This window comes from Ctenopharyngodon idella, chromosome 3, assembly GCF_019924925.1.
Source record: "Ctenopharyngodon idella isolate HZGC_01 chromosome 3, HZGC01, whole genome shotgun sequence".
Taxonomy (NCBI): Eukaryota; Metazoa; Chordata; class Actinopteri; order Cypriniformes; family Xenocyprididae; genus Ctenopharyngodon; species Ctenopharyngodon idella.
This window is the reverse complement of record NC_067222.1, coordinates 51278956-51305886: the sequence shown is the minus strand read 5'-3', so window position 1 is coordinate 51305886 and position 26931 is coordinate 51278956. Positions and strand designations below refer to the sequence as shown.

At 39.9% G+C, this 26931-nt stretch overlaps 1 protein-coding gene across 3 annotated transcripts; it reads right to left on the bottom strand.

Moving 5' to 3' along the window:
• Window positions 1-6318: 6318 nt before the first annotated feature.
• LOC127508796 (gastrula zinc finger protein XlCGF57.1-like) lies at window positions 6319-19270 on the bottom strand. Of its 3 annotated transcripts, XR_007928938.1 has the most exons (4): window positions 19172-19270; window positions 18499-18604; window positions 9034-10624; window positions 6319-8616 (listed from the first exon to the last, which is right to left on the bottom strand). XR_007928938.1 is itself a non-coding variant. In XM_051887171.1 (3 exons), exons 2-3 carry the CDS (start codon window positions 18602-18604, stop codon window positions 9159-9161), a joined length of 1572 nt encoding a protein of 523 aa, XP_051743131.1. In that variant the 5' UTR covers window positions 19172-19270; the 3' UTR covers window positions 6319-9158. The 3 variants fall into 3 exon arrangements, 2 of the variants coding, with proteins under 2 accessions (XP_051743131.1, XP_051743132.1); XM_051887171.1 differs by having other exon boundaries at window positions 6319-10624; XM_051887172.1 differs by lacking the exon at window positions 19172-19270 and having other exon boundaries at window positions 6319-10624; window positions 18499-18784.
• Between the last annotated feature and the right edge of the window lie 7661 nt (window positions 19271-26931).

Below are 26931 nucleotides of genomic sequence, written 5' to 3'. Positions count from 1 at the left end.
ATGCGAGCAACCTCGTCTCATTTGGCGGATCGGATGAAGAGCCGCTCGACGACTCCATGTCTCTCGCGGCCTCCGAAACGGAAGGATGGGCCTGTGACTCGGAGGACCCGCCCACCTACCCTCGCTGGAGCACACTGACTGCAAGCCGGGTATGGACGCCGAGCTTTTCCGCATCCTCTCGAAGGCAGTAGAGGAACTGGACCTCAAATGGGCCCCGCCAGAAGAGCCATCGCGGAGCAGGCTTGATGAGTGGTTCCTGCCGGGTCGTCGCCAGCGCTCCGCCCCATTTTTCCCAGAGGTGCACGACGAGCTGACGAAGTCGTGGCGCGCTCCCTATTCTGCCCGCCTACGCACCATTCAGCTCTCACCACTGTGGACGGCTCTGAAGAGAAGGGCTACGAGCACCTACCGCCCCTGGATGAAGCAGTGGCGGCTCACCTCTGTCCCCCCGCGGCTGTGGGTTGGAAGACGAAGAGGGCCCTTCCATCCAAGCCCTGCAGGACCACCTCTGCCCTGGCTGGCAGAGCCTACTCGTCCGCAGGCCAGGCTGCCTCAGCGCTGCACACCATGGCAATCTTCCAGGTGTTCCAAGCGAAGCTCCTCCGCTCTCTGGACGAGTCCGGCATTGATGCACCTGCCTTTCGTGACCTCCGCAGCGCCACCGACTTAGCCCTGCGTGCCACAAAGGCCACAGCCCAGGCCATTGGACGATCCATGGCCAGCCTGGTCGTGCTCGAGTGCCATTTGTGGCTCAACCTGACCGAGATAAAGGACCTGGACAAGACGGCCTTCTTGGACACCCCGGTCTCTCCTTCTGGTCTCTTTGGGTCAGCGGTAGAGGGCTTCACGGAACGCTCCACCGCAGCACAGAAGTCGTTCCAAGCCATGCGACACTTCCTGCCCAAGCGCTCCAGTTCTGCTTCTGCTTCCAGCCGCCCCAGGCCTGCGCCGGCTCAGCAGAGCAAGCCTGCACCCTCTACCTCTCAGGCAGCGCCTCCCAAGGAACAGCGGCAGCGTTCACGCCCCGCAAAGCGCTCCTCCTTCCCGAGACGTCAGGGACCCCGGCCTAAGATTTCGCTGGACCCGACGCCTTCTAAGTCTTCCTGATCTGCCAGGAAGGAAGAGGATCGGGCAAAGTCTCGCCGAGGCCGGACCACCCCAAAAGCTCCTTCGTTCAGTCTCCCCTCCGCCCCATTTAGTTCCGGGCGTGGGAGATATGTTCAGTGTTGTGCTAACTGGACCCACAAATGTTGCGTCCATGCAAAACGCTGTTCTCACGGCGAACACAATAAATATTTTACCTCCTCAAAGAAAGAGCAAACTTCCTCTTCCACTCTCTCCGGTGTACGGGCCCCCGACCGTCGGTCCGTCATCCGATGCCATTCAACCCCTTGTCACGCGGACCGAGGCCTGGCAGGCCATCCCCGGCGTGTCAAGTTGGATCCTGGGGACCATAAGTCGGGGCTACTCGCTTCAGTTCGCCCGAAGGCCCCCGCGCTTCAGCAGGGTGCTTCCGACACGGACGACGTTCATGTCCTCCGAGCCGAAGTCACGACTCTACTAAGAAAAGGAGCTATAGAAATACTCTCCCCCTCAGAGAGCGAGTCAGGGTTCTACAGCCGTTATTTCCTGGTCCCCAAGAAAGATGGTGGTCTCAGACCCATCCTAGATCTCAGACTCTTGAACCTCTCCCTCATGAGACGGAAGTTCAAGATGTTAACGCTGAAGCAGATACTCGTGCAGATTTGCCCCGAGGACTGGTTCTGCTCACTGGACCTGAAAGATGCTTACTTTCACATCCAGATAGCCCCCCATCACAGGCGATTCTTAAGATTCGCATTCGAGGGCGTGGCTTACCAATATACAGTCCTTCCCTTCGGGCTGTTCCTAGCTCCTCACACTTTTACCAAGTGCATGAACGCGGCGCTTTCCCCACTGAGACAGATGGGAATCCGGGTTCTGAATTATCTCGACGACTGGCTCATTCTGGCCCAGTCGCGAGCCGAGCTAGAACATCACAGATCCGTGCTCCTCAGCCACTTGGAATGCCTGGCACTGCTTCCCAGCCAACGTATCACGTTCCTGGGTGCAGTTTTTGACTCAAGTCCATATGACGGCGGTAGTCTCGCCAGAGCACACCCTGGCCATTCAGCAGCTCGCGGCTTCAGTCAGGAACAAAGCCTACCTCCCTCTGAAGTTCTTCCAGAGAATGCTAGGGCTGATGGCTTCCGCCTTCCCGGTTTTGCAGCTCGGCCTCCTCCGGATGCGGCCTCTACAATACTGGTTGAAGTTTCGGGTCCCTCCTCACGCTTGGCGGCACGGCCGCCTGTGTCTCAGGGTCAATCAGGCCTGTTTGACAGCTCTGAAACCTTGGATGAACCCTGTATGGTTCAGTCATGGAGTACCCCTACAGGCGGTGTTCAGAAGGACGGTGCTCTCGACGGATGCGTCCAACACGGGTTGGGGCGCTCTTTGTGAGGGCAGACCGGCCTTCGGCTCGTGGTCTCGCGAGGAAAGCCATCTGCACATCAACTGCCTCGAGATGCTGGCAGTGATTCGAGCCCTTCAGGCGTTACAGGCACACCTGACGGGACGCCACGTCCTAGTCCAGTCGGACAGCATGACAGTGGTGTCATACATAAATCACCAGGGCGGCCTTTTGTCCAGCCGCTTATGCGCATTGGTGAAGCGTCTTCTGGAGTGGGCATTACCGAGGTTACAGTCGCTCAAAGCGACTCACATACCCGGGAGAATGAACTTGGGAGCAGATATGCTATCTCAGAGCAACGTCCCCTCAGACGAGTAGATGCTTCACCCCCAGATGGTTCTCACGATCTGGGAGTTTTTCGGGAGGGCAGAGATAGACCTCTTCGCCTCAGAAGACAACTCTCACTGCCCAATTTATTTCTCGAAGGAGGAAGATGCTCTGGCCCACGACTGGCCCTGCACCCTCCTTTACGCTTTTCCCCCGATCGCCCTGATCCCTCAGATCATCAGGCGAGTCAGGGAAGACAAACACAGAGTCCTCCTAGTGGCCCCGCTCTGGAGGAGCCAAGTCTGGTCCTCAGAGCTGTTCAGGCTTTCCACGGAAGCCTCGTGGCCGATCCCCCTGAGACAGGACCTCCTCTCTCAGGCGAACGGGACGATCTGGCATCCCCAGCCAGAACTCTGGGCTCTGCACCTCTGGTCCCTCGATGGGAGCCTGTAAACCTCCCAGGGGACGTGCTAAATACCATCTCTCAGGCAAGCCTGAACTGCCCCATAGGAGTTAGAGCCCACTCCACTAGAGGAATGGCTTCCTCTTGGGCATGGTCCAGTGGAGTTTCTATTAAAGACATCTGTGAGGCGGCCGGCTGGTGCTCGCTGTCCACTTTTATCAGATTTTATAACTTGGATATCCCGACCTTACAAGCTCGGGTCCTCTCGGTATGACTCAGCGGCCTCTATCGAGCTCCGCCTCATGCCACTTCGGGAGTTAGCTCCCCTTTTGCAAGTGTAACACTTGGGTTCGACGGCTCCGGCCCTCTCACTTGTCCGCTGGTTCCCTCGCGGTGTCCATGACAAGTTCAGTCGTTTCCTGCCGTGGCACAGCGTGGTTCAATTCATTCCCCATACGCAGTACGAGTGAAGTATCGAAAGGGAACGTACTCGGTTACTAACGTAACCTTGGTTCCCTGAGATACGGAAGGAGTACTGCGTTACATGCCGTGCCACAAGGCTGCGGCTTCAGTGTCGTCGCTTCAGTCGTATGACCTGAAATCCTATGGCGAAACGCCTGCTTATATAGCTGTAAGCCCCGCCCCTTTTGGCGGACTTGCTTTGTCGCCATAGGCCTCGCAGCTATGCCGCGCCGTCATTGGTTCAACAACTTTCTATGAGTGAACCAATGACGATGCAGTTACACTGCATTATTGAAAAAGGCTTCAGTAACGGGGAAAAAGGAGACCTTTCCCCATACGCAGTACTCGTTCCGTATCTCAGGGAACTGAGGTTACGTTAGTAACAGAGTATGTTTGCTTTGGTGTAATCACTGAGTTACAGGTATACAACACCCCCCAGTGTTATTTGCAACATCCGGGCACTTATTCAGCGATCTCGCTGAAAGATTTTTCAAGGAACTTTGCTGCCGTACCATGGGTGCAGCAGACGCAATGATATTACGCAGCGCCTGTGACCCTGCTTGCACAGGGAGCGTGCCTTGCAACCATGGAGACATTTGTGAGAGATGCTGTGTAATATTATTGCGCCTGCTGCAGCCATGGTACGGCAGCAAAGTTCCTTGATTATTACGCCGGAATGAGAGTATAGTTCCTAGCCATATCGGCCTAGAAAATCGCAGCTTTTTATTTTCCGTCAGTCTTAGTACACGATGTAACTACAGAAGAGTCAAGTTTTAAATAGGAAAAATATCGAAACTCTTTGGTCATTTTTGAGCGAGATGCTAACGGTCTAATCAGATTCAATGAATTATGCTAAGCTATGCTAAAAGTGGTACCGCCAGACCCGGAGATCGGCTGAATGGATTCAAAAACGGTAAAACTAAACTGTTTAACTCTAGGGGAGTTGGAAAATGAGCCTATTTTCAAAAAAAATGGAGTGTTCCTTTAAAGAACAAGTGCTAAGTGCAGTGCCTCCTGACAATCCATGCAGAAATGCAGTTGAAGAGGTGTTCAGCAATACTTTCAATCTATTTTGTGACTTAAACACAACCTGTAAAATGACAAGTATTTTAGTGAAAAATGGGGTGTTGTTGAACCGGTGGAAGTTCATTAAGGAGTGAGGTTTGATTCAAAAAGAAAACAAAATATCTGGAGTATATGAACAAGTGCCAGTAAATGACATTTTCATATATGTACCCCTGTTAAAAACTTTGGAGTTCATTTTCAAGAATGTATGTAAGTATGTTGTCAAATGAACAAATCTGCTGCTCTTGGCAACATCTACCAAGACTTCTGTGGTAGAAAATACTACAAACATCATCCATTGTATTCAAAATCAAAAAATTCATTGCAAATTCAAGTTTATTTTGATGAATTTGAAACTGCAAACCCTCTCGGGTCAAAGCAAGGCATTCATAAGCTTGGATGTTTGTATTTTACACTCTGTAATTTACCACCACGTTTAAATTCATCTCTGATGAATATCCATCTCATCACTTTGTTTCATTCCCAAGATGCCAAGAAATATGGCATTGACAAAATCCTTACTCCATTTGTAGAAGATGTATTAGAGCAAAATGGAATGAAAGCATTATTTATTGAACAACCTCTCTATGGAACCATTGCTCAAGTAATGGGTGACAATTTAGGTCTTAACTCAGTTCTTGGTTATGTGGAATCTTTCTCTGGAAACTACTACTGCAAATCGTGTCTTGTTGACAAAGCATTAGCTCAAACAGTGTATAGCGTAAATGATCCGTGTGTAGTATTGCGCACCAGATTAACCAATGAGGAGCATTACAGTTATCTTTGTGAGAATCCCAAGGAAACATCTTATTTTGGGGTGAAACGCAATAGTATACTCAATTCGTTGTCATACTTCAGTGTGTCCGCCAACTTTGTTTTTGATATCATGCACGATATCTTAGAGGGCGTAGCGCAGTATGAGGTAAAGTTGTTGTTTGGATATTTGAATGAGAACTTCATTTCTAATGAAAACATACTCTAGCGTGTATACGCATTCAACTATGGATACATGGAAAAAAAGAATCGCCCAACGCGCATAAACATGTTATGTGGCGGCAATAACATTGGACTTAATGCCAGTCAAACATTATGCCTTATTCGGAACCTCCCGCTGATATTTGGTGAAATTGTCCCTGAAGGTGACACACACTGGCATTTGCTGTTACTTTTATTACACATCGTTAACATTGTATTTTCTCCATGTATTACAGAGGGAATGACTGTATTTTTGAAACATCTCGTTAAAGAGCATCATCAGTTATTTAAAAATTTGTATCCCCCAAAAAATTTAATCCCGAAGCATCATTTCATGATTCACTATCCTGAGTATACGCCAAATTGGTCCTTTAGTGCACGTTTGGAGTATGAGATATGAAGCCAAACACAAGTTCTTCAAGTCCAGCTTGAAAAATTTCAAGAACATAACTAAGTCCCTTGCGAAGAAGCACCAAATAGCTGTGGCTTATCATTGGGAATCATTGTCCTCTAAAAGCATTAAGTCTGGGCCTATCAAATTAAAGAAACTGACTGATGTTGAAAATGGAGATGTGATTTCATTTTCAGATTGATGTGTCAAGTGAAGTAAGTGTCAGAACTTGGGTTAAACATAATGATATTGAGTATCACACAGGTCTTGTTGTTTGTACAGATTTTATTGATGAATTGCCAGTGTTCAACAAGATTGTTTGTATACTTCTGAGAACTGAAGTTTGGTAACTAAAATGGAGACTACATTTGTAGAACATTTTCATGCTTTTCATGTTGTTGAAAATGTACTTAATGTTTCAGTTGTTGCATCTCGTGACTTGAGATACTTTAAGCCCTTCGATTTTCAAATGTCTTATGGTACAGACTCATTGTTTTATATTGTACCAGACGGCTGCATCATATAGACTGCAAGCAGCAGGTATGAGCTTTGTTTTTATGAAGTTTATTGTTGTAAAAAGAGGTTGTACAGGGTATTTTGAGCCCTGTCCCTTGTCAAATGTTATATGAAGCCCTGGATGATACTTGAAGCTCTTCAATGTTTTCATGTTTTATATTGTACCAGAAAACTGCATCATATAGACTGCAAACAGCAGGTATGAGCTTTGTTTTATGAAGTTTAATGTTGATCAGGATCATTGTACAGGGTATCTTGAGTGCCCTGTCCTGGGATAAATTTAATGTGAAGCCCTGTTAAAGGAAAAATAATAAAATTTATTCATTGCAGCACTTTATGGTCTGATTATTGGGATGGTAACACTAATAGATGGTAACTGTTGTGTAAATCCTAGTGGTCTATGTAAGTACTCAACATTAATTTAGTTTAAATTTTGCTTGAACGTTGGTGAAGTGTTGACCAGGTCAACAAGTTAACTTTGAACACCGACTTTGGTGTTCTGATCATCTATTGTGGTGTTAAAATTTCACACTTTGAGAGTTTGTTAGTTAACACTGTCAGAGTGTTAATAATGTTAACTCTTTCAAAAGTGTTAATTTAACACTTTACCAGTGGTTCCCATATATACTCTGGGTGAGTGTTAATTTTAACTCTGAGGAAGTTAAATTCACTCTTTAAAATTTGCAGTGCATAGGCCGGTCTGTTTGATATAGATTCAAGAAAGGTGCAACCTTTACAGGCAACAGTGGGTCTCTGCACCCTTCTTTGACAGTAGTATAGGATTTAGTTCCAGGGTTAGGGAATTTGCCTGCCTCTACTGCATTCACATATTTCTTCAAGTTCGTCAATTTATTGATCATTCTCTCTGTAACTGGGACATTCTCTACCCATCTTGTTTTACAGAATTTGAGTGGCATAAGAGGAGATGTTTGTCCGACAGCTTTAGCATAATCCTCTCTTCAGGCAGGGGAATCTTTCAGTAGCCAATAAGCATTACTTAAGAACTGGTCTACGTTCCAATTTGAGGCATCTGCACCCTTTTCAAATGCCTCGTGCAAAATATGTAGGCCACAGCTACCCACAATTAGTAACACAGTATTGACATCTCGTCCAAGTTCAGTTTGTATAAGGTCTTGGAACTTAAAATTAACATTAGGTCCATCCATTGAAAGCTGTACAAGACCTTTGTAATTCAACCCCTCTTCAACTTGTGGAAGACCTCCACCATATCCTCTGTCGTAGCCCATGAATTCAGAAGTGAAGTAGCGTGTAACGACAGCATCATTGTCCTTAAATCTTAAATGAATGTCCATTTATTTTGTTTGGGTCTTCCGATTCAAGCTTTCATCAAAAAGCAAAACATATCCATCCTTAAAAGACCTTATTCTGTCCATCAGAATTTACATTTCCTGGCATGTTTGCCTTAGTTAACAGGTGGTACAGGGAGCGGGAAGGGAATAAAATGGCGCTGAAAAATAGCCTAACCACTACAATACAAAACACGTGAAACTTGACAAAAAAAAAACAAAAAAAAAAAACGGTATACAATACATTTTGATAAATGGAAACTAAAATTTAAAGCAACAAACCAAAATCCCTGACATTCCATGACTTGGGAAAAAAAATATAAAATTCCCTGACTTTCAATATCTGGAATAGACCTTTTAAAATTCCACGATATTCCAGAAATTCCATGACCCGTGGGAACCCTCTATAAACTAATACTTTAGATTTATATATTACATTGCTCACTCAAGTGGCAAAACATTAAAACATAAGCTTTATGTTAAAATCACAAACATTTTAAATGAAAACTTAAAATAGACAAAGAGGTGACTCTTGTCTTTTCCCTCAGGTCATAAAGAACTTTCTTTTTCTTTCGGACAGTTCATTTCAATGAACCGGTTCAGAAAACAGATCACTGGTTCTTTTACGTCCTCACGTAATGACGTCATTTCTATCTTCCAGGTGGATGAAAATACTTTAAAACAGTGGCGTGCGGTCCATATAAGCTGTGAATTCTCTGGATACCCAAGCCGTTCGTGGACTCTGCAATTAATATTAACATTATAAATTACTATTAAATACCTTGTTTAAAGGTGTACCATAAAGCCTACATGACTGGTAATGCGTATGTAACGGTCCTTAATTTATTTATTTATTTGCCAAACAACTGTAATTTTCTTTAAATCTGCCATTTACAGAGACTGTCTGTCTATTTCCCAGTGGTATAAAGTATTTGAGTAAATGCAATTAGTTACTGTACTTAAGTATCGTTTTGACTACTTTGTATCAAGATATTAGCAACTTTTACTCTTTACTTGACTACATTTATCAGCAAGTAAATGTACGTTTTACTCCAATACTTACATTACCTTTTGCATGGCACCTAACTTTTTCTCTAGCAGTTTCTGCTATAAAGAAGGCATTGAATGTACTATATCTTGTATGTTTGCCTTTACTCACCCAAACTTGTCAACAAGGCTACATTACATGAGTGCAAGTGCATTAGCAGTTAGTTGTGAATCGCAGGTGTTTGATTTAGGAGATGAGGCAGATAAGGTATCTGTACTTTTATTCAAGTATGATTTTCAGGTACTCTTTACACCTCTGCTCTTTCCAGAGTGACGACTTCTAAAACAGCTCTCTTTCGAGTGAATCCTCATGTGGTCCCTAAGGTTACCCATGAATCTGAAACTCTTTCCACACTGATCACACATGAATGGCTTCTCTCCAGTATGAATTTTCATGTGAAAATAGAGTGACAATTTATGTGCGAAACTCTTTCCACACTGATCACATGTAAAAGGCTTCTCTCCAGTGTGAATATTCATGTGTTCCCTAAGGATTTGTTCCCGTGTAAAGCCATTCCCGCACAGAGTGCAGGTGTAAGGCTTTTCTCCAGTATGAATTCTCATGTGGTCTTTAAGGCTTCCTTTATGACTGAAACTCTTTCCACACTCTTGGCAGGTGTAAGGCTTTTCTCCAGTGTGAACTCTCATGTGGATTTCAAGGCTTCCTTTTCCAATGAAACTCTTCCCACACTGTTGGCAGGCGAATGGGCTTTCTCCAGTGTGAATTCTCATGTGGACTATAAGGTTTCCTTTATGACTGAAACTCTTTCCACACTCTTGGCAGGTGAAAGGCTTTTCTCCAGTGTGAATTCTCATGTGGATTTCAAGTTTTTCTTTTTGTCTGAAACCCTTTCCACACTCTTGACAGGTATGAGGCTTTTCTCCAGTGTGAATTCTCATGTGTGCTATAAGGTTTCCTTTCTCACTGAAACTCTTTCCACATTGTTGGCAGGTGTAAGGCTTTTCTCCAGTGTGAGATCTCGTGTGGATTTCAAGCCTTCCTTTTTGACTGAAACTCTTTCCACACTGTTGGCAGGTGAATGGGCTCTCTCCAGTGTGAATTATCATGTGGTCTTTAAGGTTTCCTTTATAATGGAAACTCTTTCCACACTCTTGACAGGTATAAGGCTTTTCTCCAGTGTGAATTCGCATGTGGGCTGTAAGGCTTCCTTTTTGTGTGAAACTCTTTCCACACTCTTGGCAGGTGTAAGGCTTTTCTCCAGTGTGAATTCTCATGTGGATTTCAAGTTTTCCTTTTTCACTGAAACTCTGTCCACACTGTATGCAGGCGAATGGGCTCTCTACAGTGTGAGTTCTCATGTGGACTATAAGGTTTCCTTTTTGACTGAAACTCTTTCCACATTGTTGGCAGGTGTAAGGCTTTTCTGCAGTGTGAATTCTCATGTGGACTTTAAGGTTTCCTTTTTGACTGAAACTCTTTCCACATTGCTGGCAAGTGAAAGGTTTCTCTCCAGTGTGAGTTCTCATGTGGACTTGAAGGTTTCTATGTTGATCAAAACTCTTTCCACACTGTTGGCAGGTGAAATAACTTTTACTTGCTGTCTTTTGAGCTCTATTTCGTGAGGAAGTCTTTTTAGCCAGCGTTGACCTTTCCTCAGTCATGAAATCATGTTTATCATAATGTTCTTTCTCTTCTTCCCTCTCATTAAGTTCATGGCTAGCCTCTCTCAGTGCCGTTAGGTCTAGGACAAAAATAGACAAAACAATTTAGACATTTAAAGCATCAAAACCAACAACAATGTATGATCTATACCAGGGGTGTCCAAACCTGCTCCTGGAGAGCTACCATCCTGCAGATTTCAGGTCCAACTCCAATCAAACACACCTGAACCAGTTAATCAGGACGTTCAGGGTTCCTTGATAATTACAGCAGGTGTGTTGGAGCAGGGTTGGAACTGAAGTCTGCAGGACGGTAACTCTCCAGGAGCAGGGTTGACACCCCTGATCTATACCCTATCCTATGGATCAGGGATGGGCAGCTTTGGTCCTGGAGGACCTGCAGAGTTAAGTTTCATCATAATAAAATACACGTGCCTGTAATTTTCAAGCAGTCCTGAAGAATTAGGATTACATTTTGGGGTTGGGTTAAATTTTGCAGGTGTGTTTGATCAAGGCTGGAGGTAAACTCTGCAGAATAGTGTCCCTCCAGGACCAGAGTTGCCCATCCCATCTATAGATCTTATACTCAATACACCAGTGGTTTTCAAACCTGGCCCACAGGGACCCACCACTGCACATTTTGTATGTATCCTGTATTATTCACACCTGGTGAAGATCATCAGCTTGTTAGAGGGGAGCTGACATTGATGGAGGAATTTGCAGACTACTATTCCTGTTCACCAATAAGGTGAGAACCGGACCTGTTATAAACCTAAATATACTTGAATTAATTAAGTTAATTGAAAAGTGAACTATTCTATTAGTAATAGAAGATATTTGTTGTTGTAATGATGTCAGACATAGCACACACAAAAGTAGTAGCTGTTCCGTACTCCAGCACGGTTAGCGATCACACTACAGCCGTACTGAGCCTAATCTCTTCAAGCGGGCCAGGGCATGGTACGGGGAAAAAAAAAAAAAAAAAAAAAAAAAAAAGTAACACTAGCCAAACAAACCAGACTTTGGAGGTCAAAAGTGCTCGGCACGTTTTCGATCACCTAGTGCGAGTACACCCTTAATTTCTGTTTCAAGACACATTTTGAGAATTTCTTTAATTTATGACAACACTTTCCCGCCATTGACAGAATTTTCCTGGTATACAGTAGGGGTGCTTTTACTTATCTGAATCAGTACAAAACCTCCAGATCAAAACACAGAAGAAGCAGCAGGAAGTTTTGATCAAGTACATGCAAACTAACGCAATCATCAAACATTAATCACCTCTTCATTAGCCCATGAAGAGGTGTAAAATAATATATAAGGTATTAAAAGAATAACATGTACTTTGATGGATGTGATCTATGAATCTGATCCAGACATGGTCTTTTAAAAAAAGCTTGATTTTCTCAGCTAATTTTTCAAAATGTTATTTTTTTAAATGAAGCTTATTTACAGTAAAGTGTTAATAGAAAGATTGCATGAAGGTAAAATAAAATGTTTGTTTTGTTTCATTTATTAATAGCAAAGGTTGTGTTATTTTTCTTGACATATTGCATGTTCAGCTATTCATACAACAAAATCTGGGGTCATTAAAGTTTTGTAAAAAATAATCAAATGTTGGTGATGGCTGGCAACTTAAAAAAAAAAAAAAAATTAATTAAAGAATTAATGCTTATGAGGTGTGCTTTCCTCAGCACAAAACTAACATTTTACAGTTATACTGTTACCTGTAAATGTCCAAAACACTAGCAGAATCTGTCTAGCTACTTTACATGTAACTCTCTAAGCTCTTGATTGCTTGAAATCTGCTATGAAGCCGACTTGTAGTCAGTTGTCAATTTTTTATAAAAAACTATAAAAGGACTATTTTAAAGGCTTGAATATGTGCCACACTTATTGCTGCCAGCTGGTGGCATCATGACCATGAACAATAATTAATCAGCTCCCATGACTACACATACAAGTATTGGTACCAGTATTGGTATCGGGCCCGATACCAAGCTCATGTACTTGTACACATGCTCATAAAAATACCCCCGATACCAATGACCGATACCTCACGTGACGTAACTGACAGAATTTTGCATGCACAGAGACACTGGCGGCAACAGCAGAAACAATGTCAGCCTCAGGGGTGTGGATATACTTCAGAATTAATGATGACGGAAGGGGGGCGCTAGAGAGCAGTGCATGGAGTAGGACACGTTTTCACTTAGCTCCGTCACACTTGTTGAAATTATTCATTTAAAACTTTGTTGCTCCTGCTAAATTGATCACTCAACATAATTAACATGCTGATGATGAATAAATCTAAAAAGACTGTCAAAAAGGCTCCGTCCTCATCAGCGACACGGTGGAAGGCACTCTAGCAAGTTCGGCGTCAGCCGATGCTAACACCTGCGGTCAAGCTAACTGTGTTAAAGAGACCACAGACACCAATGTTTCTCAACCTCTGGAGGGTGAAGATGAGGTTTCGCCTAGGGTTATTCTTTTGGCCATTAGAAAGATGGATAATTTCATGAATGTCTGATTTAAGGACTTGGAAGCTTCCCTGTCAGGAGGGCAGTCAGCAGTAGCTGCCAACACATCCCATATTACTGACTTGGAAGAGGCTAGCACTGATTACAAGCGACGCATCTCTCATCTAGAGCAGCTTTGCTCCAGTTTATCACAAGAGAATGCATCTCTGAAGTCCAAGGTAACGGATTTAGAGGCCAGATCTTGTGGACAAATTATCAAGATAGCTGGTCTTCCAGAGAACATCGAGAAGGGCAACCCCACACAATTTGTCTCTGGCCTATTGCCTTCACTTTTGGGAGAAGCTAACTTTCCGCGTGGCATAAAGGTTGACCGAGCTCACCGCATTGGCCCCATCGTGAAACACAGACCGTGAGTTATGATTGCCAGGATACATCATGATACTGTTGAGACTGAGATACTGTGGCTCGCCCGTAACCAAAGCCCGCTCTCTTTTGATGGGAGTCGTATTAGTATCATTTTTTAGTATCATTTTCTTCCCAACGCAAGCTGTTTGGCGGTCCACGGGAGAAACTAAGGGATAAAGTAATACAATATGGCCTGTTGTACCCTGTCTCATCTTCACTCATGAGAAGACATTGACAATCTCTGACAGTGATGGAACGTGAAGTGTATTGAGGTACATCATGGTAGGACTTTATTCCTAGCTGCTAGTGGCCTGCATATTCCATGGACTTGATGAGCGCAAATTTTTATTTATATTAAATATATCTCTCTCTCTTAACGGATCAGTTGGGCCATCTGTATATTTTTTCATTAAAGATTTAAAAATTGTCAGGTCAGTAATATTAGATGTTCATGTATGTATATGCTTGCATTTGCTTTATGAGAATGTTTATGTATTTATTTCTAAACTAAGTTCTTCCTAGACTACTACGAGTGTGGACGGAGCTGTGTGTTACCGTTTCAGAGAACAGTGAGTTTGTCACCGACAGGGCTCTGAACCAGTTCAAGGAATGAAAACGAAAACCGGAAACGAACGAAATTTTGACCGGAATGTAACCAGAAACGGAAACGAAATCAAATTTAATCGTTCTGAACAGAAATGCTAATTTGAAATGGCCATTAACCGGTTAATAACATTATTTTTTTGTTGTTTAATATTTTGATTTGGCAGTCAACCAATCACGAATTCAAATAGTACAGCCTATGCAAATGTGACGCTGACGCATCCAACGTGAGTGAAATGCCCGTGCTCACGCTCTAAAGTGAGATGCCCGCGTTGACGCGCTCAGGATCAGCTGTCAAGTCATCATAGGTTAGGTAAGTCACAATGGCAATGCCCTGGCATTAGTTTTTCCGATTATATAGGTCACCAATTGTCAAGTATTAGGCCTACATTTAAGTGAAAATGAATGTCAAGTAATATGCAGCTTGTTGTGCATTTTGAAACCAGCGAAAATTGCAGGACAGTACAATTTTCAACGTTCATGCATCTGCAGCGCTTCTGTGAACGGAGAAAACTAGGCCTACCTACATAAAATAAAAGGGAATATTTAGGCCTAATATTTAGGTCTACAGATTAACAAAACGAAAGTGGTTATTTGTGGCGCACTCCAAAGATCTAGGAAAGGAAACAGACATTCTGCTTGTTTTCGTTATTTAAGTGTCTTTTGAAAATGTATGAATTATGTCTTGCTTTTACCTGTATGACCATAAATTACAGAGACAGTTTACTGTTTTAGAAGGGAAAAAAAATTCCAGTGGTCGCGCTGGCGCCTCACGCGCGCGCACAAATTCTTGTATTGCTTACTTGATATCGCAGCCTGTTAAATAATAAAATAAAATACAATCAACCAAACGTTACACTGCTCAATTCAATTCTGTAATACAATCAGCTGTTTACCACCCGTGACAACCACCTCGCTGTGCTGTTATGTGAAGGATGATGTTTTACGTCGATAATGCGAGTGAAGTACAAGCTCATATAATAATAGTTTAGCATTCGTCTCGAAAATGAAAAGAGTTGGATTCGTGCCGAATGAGAAAGTTAGGCTACAGATTCACTTTAAATTAATTCGTTTTGCATCTTAGTTTTATTTCTAATAAATAAAGCTGTTTCTCAAATTGAATATAGCAATAGAAGCTGGAATAGCATTAAAAAGAGAAAAGAGATTCTTTTTATTTGTTTTGGCTTGACGTTTATATAGCCTGAATAGTCCAACTGTTAATTTTAGAGGTTTTGTTGTGGGGTGCATAAGTGGATAGGTTAAATAATATAGGGCAGTTTTGTATTATTGTTATTATTAAGTAGGCTACATGCAAAAAAATAAATAAATAAATAAAAATAAAAATAACCGTTGTTTTTTTCTAATCAAACCTGTTTCGGAACGTTTACAATACAGAAGGAATGCTGGAACAGAAACGTTAAAATACCGATTCTGCTCGGAGTGAAACAATTGATTTATTTATTTATTTTCGTTTTTAAGCCCTGGTCACCAATCAATTTTCGCTTCTACCTTCCCAAGTTGTGTTCCGTTCAGTGGCCCCACGTTTAAATGGGGTGTTTTGACTTTCGTGTGGATTCTAGAAGCGAGTTTATTGGGCTTGAATTATGCCAGCTCATCTCTGTATTGGAAAGGTTTATGTTTTTTCTTTTATTTTGCACATTTAAGAATACCTATGCATGTACTAATTCATTGCTCATTTTACCCTATGGTTTATTTAACGCTACACTCACGCTGATGAGTTCCCTTAAGAAGCATTTGAATATTCTGAGCAGGAATGTGCATGGTTTAAATTATATTGTTAAAAGATCTTAAGTCTTCGCGCATTTGAACTCTTTGCATGCAGACATATTGTTTCTACAAGAGACTCATATTAAACATTCCTGTGCTCACAGATTTCGATGCAGGTGGATATGCTAAATGTAACACTCTACCTTCTCTTCAAAAGCCCATAGAGTGTCTATAATAATATATAAGAATATTCCTTTTCAACATTTGTCCACTAAACCGGATATTAATGGTCGTTATCTTATTGTGACGGGCACTGTTTTAGAGGAACATGTTACATTTGTGAACTTATATGCTCCTTATTTCGATGAGCAACATTTTTTCCGATCTGTTTTAATATCATTCCTGATATCAACTCCACTCATCTTATTGTTGGAGGGGACTTTAATTGTATATTGGACCCTTTTATGAATAGGCACTCCCAAACCTTCTAACTCAGCTACTGTTCTTAATAACCTCATTCAGTTATTCAATATACTCCATCATCCTAATGTTCATAATTCAAATATACAAGGATTGACTGATTTCAAATTAACCTTCAAGATCATATCCTCTAAATATCATAATATTCTAATATCTGATCACTCCCCGGTTTCTATACAAGTAGATTTTGGGATGGTAGATTTTGGCTGAGTGAAAGAAACAAATATATTGTGTAAATCACCTATGGATACAATTCATTTTTCTTTCAATGATAAGAAAGTGTTTAGTACTTTTTGAATGGCAGGTTAAAAACTTGATTTTTTTTTTTTTTTTTAATTATGACTTTGGTAATTATGCCCTTTGAAGGTTATTGGACATTGTGAAATGTGTTAAGTTTGTGACAAGCACAAAAAAAATTATTACTTTTTTCACTGGAGTAATAATAAAGAAGCTGTCCTACATTCATTAGTCTCACTGTGTTGTGCTTGGAAAACTGCAACATCAAAAAGAAAAAAAGAAAAGAAATTAATAAATGTATAGGCATCGTTATCGGCAAGTAAAAAAAAAAAATATATATATATTGGTACTCGTACTCGGTTCTTAAAAAAAAAAAAAAAGAAAAAAGTATCGGTGCATCCCTAGTTTTCAGGGGTTTTTTTTGGACATGCCCCCTACGCTTATCTAATTTCACTATCACCTGCTTACTGACTTGCTGAGCTTGTTTTTCGTTCAGTTTAACCTTAGTTTTTATCATCTCTGATATTCTTGATTTTACAAGCCACCAGTCCATTTTGTTTTTAGTTGTTTTTGCTCAAATTCAGTTGCGCCAAACCTGCTGTAACCATAGCCATTGATTAGCTGGGAGAATAGTCAAATTGCATCCTCTAGTGGATGACTAAAGATTTGCTAGTAAAATCGGGTGCTCTCGCCCCCCTAGGGGCCCCACAGGTTGAAAACCTGATCTAAATTTTAAATAAATCCGGTGCCATGGCAACAGCAATCGAGATATCAAAAGTTCACACTGTCAGTCCAAATCTGATTTTTGTGCATATCTGATTGAAATCCGATCAGATTTAGCAAGTGTGAACTGCAAAAAAAAAAAAAAAAAAAAAAAAAAATCACATGAAATGCAATTTATACAAATCCATTTCAAGCTACATTCATATGTGGTTTGAAATCCTAATCAAATCACATTTCTGGAAGTCTGCTCCAGTCTGACCGCTCTGATCGGATCTTGTGTGGTTTATGTGACTTTCTCATGCCACGTAAAATGTACACGTCAGATGTTGTTATAAGAAACGTAAGGCAGTCTGGCAGAAGCACATGCAAGACGATCATTTGTGTATATAAAGCATATACAGTTGTATTTTTTGTAGAAAATGACCAATGGTTTCTCTAGATAAGACCCTTATTCATCGTCTGGTATCGTTTAAAGCCCTTTGAAGCTGCACTGAAACTGTAATTTTGACCTTCAACCGTCTGGAGGCCAGTGAAGTCCACTATAAGGAGAATAATCCTGGAATGTTTTCATCAAAAACCTTAATTTCTTTCTGACTGAAGAAAGAAAGACATGATCATCTTGGATGACATGGGGGTGAGTAAATTATCAGCAAATTTTCATTCTGAAGTGAATTAATTCTTTAATATTACTCAGTTCTTCTTTGAGTAATTACAATGTAACTGATTAAATTGCCATTTGTGTTTGACCAGTAGGTGGCACTGTCTCCTAATTGATGTAGTCAGTGTGGCATAACAATGAGACAGAGTTCAATATGCACAACCATTGCAGAGTTACGGCTTTAGATCTTTTTTTGGTCATTTTGCAGTGACGATTTTTATGTTTTTCAAGGTACAAAGGTACTGTAGAAAAGCAAATTTCATGTTTTGTTCAATTATAGCACCACCAAGTGCCACAGTCCCACCAATTTTTTTTATGTGTCCTCACAGTAAGCCCATACATACAGTGTGTCAAGCTTGGTAAAAATATCTCATTGCATTTAGGAGTTACAGATATTTATATTTATGAGCACATAAAAATGACCCATGTCCGACTTTGTATTTTTTTGGCACTTACAATCAAAATTTTGACTTTTGGCTTGCAATATTAATGGGTTACTAATGAAAATTCTGCCATCTACTCACCATTATTTTTTCTAATCCTGTACAAGTTCTAAATAGTACAAAATATGCTCTATTTCTGTAGAGCTGGACATTTTAATAAGGATCAAATGACTGAGTTCAGCTGTGAGAATAAAACCAACCTGTTTGTTCCTCAGTATCTTCATGTTTCACACTGAATGTTTCTTCAATCTCCTCTTTATTAAACTCAATCTTCACATCTTCAGTCTCCTCTTTAATAAACTCCATCTTTAAGAAGAGAATAATTAACAGAGTTAAAAGTCTTCAATGACCTGGTTAGACAAAAAAAAAAAAAAAAAACACTCAAAACTAACACTGCTTAATAATAAACACTTCATATTTAGGCATTTATGATCGGTAGATTTGGTATTTAATGAGTTATAGATTATATTTAAATGATTACACTTTGATGAAAACATGATTAGTTTGTTTGTTAGTGTTTGTTATTGATCATTTTCACTGTTTGAGCAGCACGTGTCGTGATTCACTGAATCATGTCTCAAAGTATTTGATTCAATTGACTCGGAGTTGAAAAGTTCAGTTTCTCCATCATTACTCGCCAGAGACTGAACTCATGATAAACTGATTTATGATATATAGAGAGAAATGAGACGCAGGTTTACTGTTTCTCATCAGTGGATGAGCTTTACTCACACAAATATTAGATGAAGAATCACAATGTTACATTAAACAGTAAATAAACTCATTTTACATCGCTTGATTAAAACAAAACACACAACTATAAATCATTGAACTGTTTCTAGCGATTAAAACAGCTTAAATTCTTAAACAAACCTTTCTTCAGCAGAATCACAGCAGATGCAGGAGCGGCGCAGTCTTATGACGTAATGTCGTCACTCCAAAATAAAAGTCCTGTTCACACACAGCATTGTCTACAATCACAGAAGTTTGTCAAATTTCCCCTGAGACTATTAATCATTTATTTTAGGACTGTCCCAAGACCCAAATGTTTTGGAAAGAACTCAGTATTTACTTACAAAGAAAGACTATGATGCTTGTTAACCTAGAAGAAATTGATGTTATGCTAAAATGTTTTTCATTTGATGGTGATAGAAGTATTCTGTTTATATTTGATTTAATTATTATAATTGCCCATTACTATATTCATAAAGTCAAATGGAATGAAAAAATGCCAAATTTTGAAGAATTTAAAATAGATATTAAAATATATTTAGAGACAATATCCAAAAGCAAAAACTTAAAAGCAATAAAAACTATAAAGTTGTTTAATAGATACAATTTTTTAATGTAAAATGCCCCCTTTTTTTCTCTCTCTCTCTCTTTTGTTTTATCTTTTCTGTGTTTTGTATTACCCCTGACATGTATGGTTATATGTACTCTTGTTTGTAAACTATACTCTGTTCTTGTTAAGATTTAATAAAATAAATGAATAAATAAAATACTATCACAGAAGTGAATAGAAATCTAACTATTTTACCAGATAATCTTTTTATTAAAATAAAACAGGGACAAATAAGATACAAAGAAACATGTTAAAAAGGTTTTATGAGTTCATTCATGTGTCCGTCCAAATTGAATATCTTTCAAGAATCAGTATAAGTAAAAGAAGCAAAATTTCAAGTATAAATGTAGTTTATTCAATACCAAAAGATTATTGCTAAAAGGTTCAGTCAAATTAAAAATGTAATTTTTCACATATTTGTAAGTAAATCAATAACAAGTAAAGTCTTCAATGTCAAGGGTCATTTGTGTGAGTTGCTGCCTATTTAGCAAATCAAATTCTGTGATGTGGACACTCTTAAAAGAGACTTTCTGGTCCTCTGATCTAGAGTCTAGAGCAATCAAACACACCGTTGTAAAAGTCAAACTTCACAGCATGCAGACTCCTGAAGGTCTGCCCCATTTGCTCCACACACACACACACACACACACACACACACTCTTCAAAGACACTTATGACGACAGAACTTCTTGTTTCATATCAAATTACTCCTGGTTTAATGACTTTGGTGGACATCTCAATACCATAGAATGCATTGTATGTTTGTTATATTTATCAGAGTATGAATGGACGCAAACCTACTAGTTAACTCCCCTCATGCAAATGAACTCACTTTCAAACAAAGAAACCCTCCAGCCAGAGAACTGCACCTTTCTCACTGGTCAAGCCAAAACTCAGAGGTGTGACTTGTTAAAAAGCCCCATGCAGATGGTACTCGGGCTTCTGGGAGAGGGGAGAGAACAACCAATGAAGCACAGATACATAGTTTAACACAGAAAGAATAAAGAGTTTATTTTTTGTCCATATTTCATTTGAAGAAGACTTGATGAAATATGTGTTCATATACCGTTCTGGTTCATGTTTGGTGCAGGAGAGTGTGTGAAATATGTCTATAAAAACTTTAAACACAAAACTTTGGACAGATGGTCCGCGCTGAAACCGATCATATGCTCCACGTGTATATCATAATAACAATCGTATTTTTCATGTGTTCGTATTCAAACTCCAGTTCTGATCGCATCGCGGGCAAAATACAAACAACACTCATGTGCTGCTGGGCTGAGGGAAACATACACACGGCTCGCGTGTTCGAACGCAGAATGAACAGCACTTTTGTGACATTGAATTCTCCGCTGTAATGCGATCTCATGCGAACATATTTTCCATTTGTGCTGGTAGATCACAGCAAAACAATCCACATGCACCCGAACTTCTGCTCTGATCGCGTCGCAGGGAAACACATTTTTGTGTCGAAGCACTGAGGAAACAGACACAACTATACGACCCATGTCTCTGAATGACAAGAGACAGAGGCAAGAGAAGTGATACTTCCTCATGCATAATACTGCAATTATAATCTTATTCATACTACAGAGCAGTGATTGGATTGAATGAACTTTTTCTCATGAATAAATGCAGAAACTGTTGACGTCAGCATGTTCGACCAGCCCATACTGGAGCCAATCAGCACTCCGGATCTTGCCGCTAGTACACGATGACGTCAGATTTTGTGACGTTGCTCCGACTTTGCTTTTCAAACCGGAAGACAGAAATCGCTCTGAAAAATGCAAAAATAACTAATTTCAACTTTTAAATAAAATTAATGAGTACCTTTAGTGTTTTTAATGATGTGCAGCCTACACATATCTGTTCACAGCTCAAAACATGTTCTGGGGTTTCATGACCCTTTAAGATTGCGAACCCCTTTATTAACAAATGTGCTTTATAGGGAGAAACTGATGGTTCTTCCAGCTCGTTAAATGACTCTTTTCATCGCTTAATTCCTGTTATGATACGGTTCATGTCCACTCTCTCATTTCCTTTTTATGCGTGATTTGTATGTCTGTGTGTGTTTAATCTAGCTATGTGTTCCTGATTTAGCTCAATAAAACTTGTGTGCACATTCTTGCGAGTTCTGATCTGCTTATAAATCAATGTCACTGATAACGATTCGATCACAGCTACTGAAGAGTTATTTTCTGTGGCCACGGGTAAATATCCTTTCTGAAGAGCCGATAGACGATCAATACTGAGTGTTCGCTGGCCAAACAGATTAATGATTTTAATATTAATTCAGCTACATCAAGTTAATTTGATTAACTGATTCAAATATTGATGATTAATTATAATGAGTTATGATTAATTATTCATATTTCCCTTTTGAGCTCATTTGCTTAGACTTTATATGCTTTCATGTGGTTGTCAGGTTTGTTGTCTAATGAATTTAGAGATAATCAATAAGGAAGAAAAAGAAATAATCACCAAATATCTATATTTCATAGGTGTGTACTAACTAGATGAAGAGGCTAGTCGGCCATTATTAACGTTTAAACAACAACAAGCAATACACTCATCAATGAAATTGACAAATTGAGTGGGTGTAATTCAAATACACACACAAAAATTGTGCTGGAGTTTCCAGTTGAATCCTGTTCTGAGATATTCAGTGGCACTGGACGAAGCATATATGAATATTCATGAGTTTCCTGTTTCATGTTAAAGTGACTGAATATGAGAGGTGTGCGTGAATAAAGATACACAGTCCACATTTGTCACTGTTAGCCGTGTGTGATTTTCATATATTTTCTGCTGATTCATGTTAAAATGGTGCATGTTTGTTTAGGAAATACTGAAACACCCACACTTTCTGTCTTTGTTCAATCAGCCACAAATTTCAATTGTGGCTGCACTTTATTTTATTTAAACCTCCTCACCTGTAAGTGTAAAGTTAATCCACAATTGAGATTTAAATATGAGTTTAAAGTTATTAAAAAAAACTGTGAAAGAAAGATGATGAAACACAAAAGAATATCACTGGAATGAAGGTTTATGACTGGGCAAGCGCTTTAGGACCCGTGTTAATATAAGAAAACTTTCCAGCGCTGGAGAGAGCTAAGCGGGAAGGCCTGAAAACAGACACGGAGGCTGCTTTGATCCCTCTTCACATGTGAGTAACTGTCAGGATCCTGCCCTGACAGTCTTGTCTGTTTTGTCCTTGTTTGTTTCCTTGCTTGTCTTGTGCTTGTGCACATGGCTATATCTTTGTTTGTGTTTGCCATGTGATTCTTTTGTCCTGCCTCCTTGTTTGCTGTTACCACGCCCCCTTGTTTAGTCCTTAGGTGTGTTCGACATTGGCTGCGGTTGGATGCAACCGATCTGTGAGAGTATCCACATGCAGTCGGGGAGGAGCTGAAAACGGAGATGTGAAGTCGGACACTTTCTGCTTCTCGTAGTGACGCTCGCGCTGCGTTTGCATACTTTATCATTATTTTGTTGCATGTCAGCTGTGATAAACAGACATCCACTCTCACATTGCGTGTGTAACAGTGGCCAGATAGTGAGAGTTGTGCAGTTAAACCTCTGCACACTGACGACCGCTAGAGAACGCAGTGTTTAGCGTCATTGTCAGTGCGCACGCCTCGCCTGCCACTGCAATCATTATCTCATATATTCGGTACAGACCTCTCTGTAACAAAACAATTATACATTTAAATCTAAATTTTAAAACAAAGGCATAAATATAATTTGAGTTTGTTAAAAGAGCATATATGAATACTAACCACGGCTATCCAGAGACAGATTCTTCTTATTCTGTGGCCCTGTAAGCTTTCCTTGAGAGCTATCATAAAGAGCCTGAAAAACTCCTGTTTAGGCCCACCCTCATCCAAGCCGACAAAGTCAAATAGGTGAAAAACAGGTGTCATGTTTATCAATATATAAAAGAAATATACAAGATATTAAAAGAAAACACTGCCTTCCTTGTATAAATATACATTTTAAAAGTAATAAAATTATATATTGGTAGATTTTGGCAAATTAGGAATAATGGTATGAAGTATTCTGATATCTGAATCCAATTTCTGAATCCCTGAATTGGGTGTGTGAGGTAAAATCTTCTCCTAACGATATGGCCATCAGGACACTTTAATTGGAGTGGGACGCCATCCTGTGGCTCAGCCAATCACACAAACCTTATAAGTAACATTAAGAATGCAAGAGCATTCTGTCTGTCCTGTGTCATTATATTGCAGTGTCCATTGATAATCTACTATTTCCATAGATAATAACGTTTTATTAAATGACTTGAATAGTATTTCTATATCCCATGATGATAAACTTACATCCCTCTCCATTGAGGTATTGACCACATGTACATCCTTCAGAATACCAGCACAATGCACAAGTTGCTGTTAAATGACAGAATATGGTATGATGCATGAAGTACACAATAAATCTAGAAACAGGTTTTGCTGCCTTCATCCTAACAAACCAAAACAACATTTAAGATTTCATCATCTAGATGTTTACACTCTCAGTAAACTGCTAAATGTTTTTCATCGCAAATCTGTAAGGTGGTTAAAAAGCATCCTTACATGACACTCTTCAGCCTGCCCTTCCAAACACTCCTTTAAGTAGTAGAGAATAAACATAAGTTCAATTGTATGAGTCAGAATCTGCTAAGGGTTAATTAAATGTAAAAAAAATATATATATATATTTTATTGGAAAATTGAACAACATTTTTTAAACAACTGAGAAGACAGTGATAAAATTACATTTTCATAAAATCATAAAGGTCAAGTTAATATCAAAACATCTCAAGATCACTCATAGCCAACATGTATATAGAAAAGATCAAAAATAGAGAAATTAACAGTTATATTCAAATTAGGAAATGTTAAAATCAAAAGGTTGTGCATAAAAACGTCTTTGATTAAACAACATTTAGCTCAAGGTATGGTCCACTTACAGTACCTTTGACAGTAGATATAGAGCTGATCGATTTAGCTCTCCGCTGGCTTTCAGCACAGATGGTGAAAGTGGAGAAACATTAAGTCTTCTCAGTTTTTATGACAGTCAACCCTGGTCAAGTCAAAATCAGTGCAGTTTTCAGAACATCAAGGAACTCCTCGGCTGATAGAGACACTGGAAACTTTTTTTTTTTTTAAAAGGTTCCACTACAAAAAATGTGCATAAATAAAGTCACTACCATCTAATTATTTTTGCAGTTTTCTCCTACAATGATGATTTATTCCTAATTTAAAGTATCATACCTTTTGGGGGAAAGAATGTTTCCAAATCAGGAAGGAGGATGAGACCGACTCTGAATGTTGCACATGCCGTGTTTGCGCCCTCCTTCTCCTCGGCCCTCTAACAGGGTCAGAATTCTGTCTAAACATCCTCAGCCTGAAAGAAATGACGGAAAAAGTGCAGACTGAAACTGCAAAGCTGGAAGTATTAGCCAGTGTTCCCAAATATAAATGATTTTATCAGAATGGAGTAGATCTACAATGGCAAGTGGTCAATAATGATAGTTGAGTTCAGGTTTATTAACATTTCAACATTACAAGTAAGGTGACCAATCACATTCATATACGGAAAATAAATAACACTCTCTACTAAAAAAAAATGAATGTGACATTCCCCATCTTCCAATTTAATAATATTTTGGTGGGCCATAAGATCATACCCGTCTGGGTGAGATAAAAATCAATCTGTTCTAGAGGCAGGAAGGACACATCACATTTTATAATCCTAATGAAAAGCTGCATACTGTGTGCATCAAAATGAATAATACTTTTCATTTAAAACTGACACTTAATTACTACTGTGGTGTAGGTTTAAAAAACATCTCCACAGTTTCTTTTATCTCTACCACTGTGCATATCACACTGGATATAAATACAATATGAAAACTGATAGTCTATAATATATGAGAAACAATCCTCGGTTCGGTACGGGTTTAGTACAGCAGGGTGAGAAAACAAAAATGTTTTACTGAACCAACTGTGTCTCTGTCTTTAAATTTATTCAATTAGATTTTTTCTCCTTAAGAAAATTTTAATTATATCTCTGCTAATGCTGTAATCTATTAGGGACTCAAACACAACTATTAAAAAAGGTTCAAACATTCACTGATGCTCCAGAAGGAAACACGATGCATTAAGAGCCGGGGGTGAAAACTTTTGAACAAGAAGTTGATGTGCAAGTTTTTCTTATTTTGTTTAAAGATCATATTTTTTCATTTAGTACTGCCCTTTAGGACAGTACTAAATAAAAAATAACATGCAATTTTCATGATCCTTCTTATTTTGTTCAAATGATTAACATTTTTGCATATTCTGCAAGGGGTATGTAAACTTTTGAGCTCAACTGTACTTTCGGGTCACATGATTATGATGTCATGGGCCGAGACTGGGTGTGTGTTTCAGACACCGGTTCCTGCGGAGGCAGTTGCCCTAGCACTCTGACGCAGCGTCTCGTTCCCTGTTCTCAGGGAACCATGGTTACATGTGTAACCTGAAACGTTTTTCTCTCTCAAATATTACATGCAAACACACGCACGCACTGATGCACACACAATTTTTTTTTATTAAACACATACAAAGCACACTCTGACATCCACACCAACACACCACAGACCTTGTTAGACGCTTGATCTGTTCTCTTGTAATGATAATTATTTTTGCTTGGCGCAATGCCAAAAAGCTGCTATGTGGCTACACGAAGTTTAAAAAACCTCGATCTGAAGTTTTATATACTGCCTGTACTGACTCCCGGACATATCAAACTCTTCCTCGTGTGCACGCACCTCACATATTAATACGTGGTACAGTGAGTTTAAACACACTTTGTTTGATATATCCACTTATCGACCAATGTTTTAAACAGCAAGCACCAAGAACGAACACGGAAGCTTTGTGTACACTTAAATAAATAGCAGAAATTTAATTTGCTTGGATAAAGATGCAAAAAACATGACAGATCGATTCCAACTAAACTGCAGAGTCTTCGACAGGGTTTAGGAATAAGCTATCAGCTGCCAACACACACACAAAAAATTATTTAATCACATTTGTCTTTCATTAAGGTAGGCTTTTTAGCATTCATCACACATATTCCCATACAGTGTACATAATCATCTATAGGCGAGGCAAATAAATGTTTGCAAAAAACATTAAAAAAAAAAGCATTGTTTCCCCCCACGCCGTCTATTAGGTGTCTTTAACTGCATTGTACTGACATTTAAACTAACGCACTTATTGTGTACATAATATATATGTTTTACATGT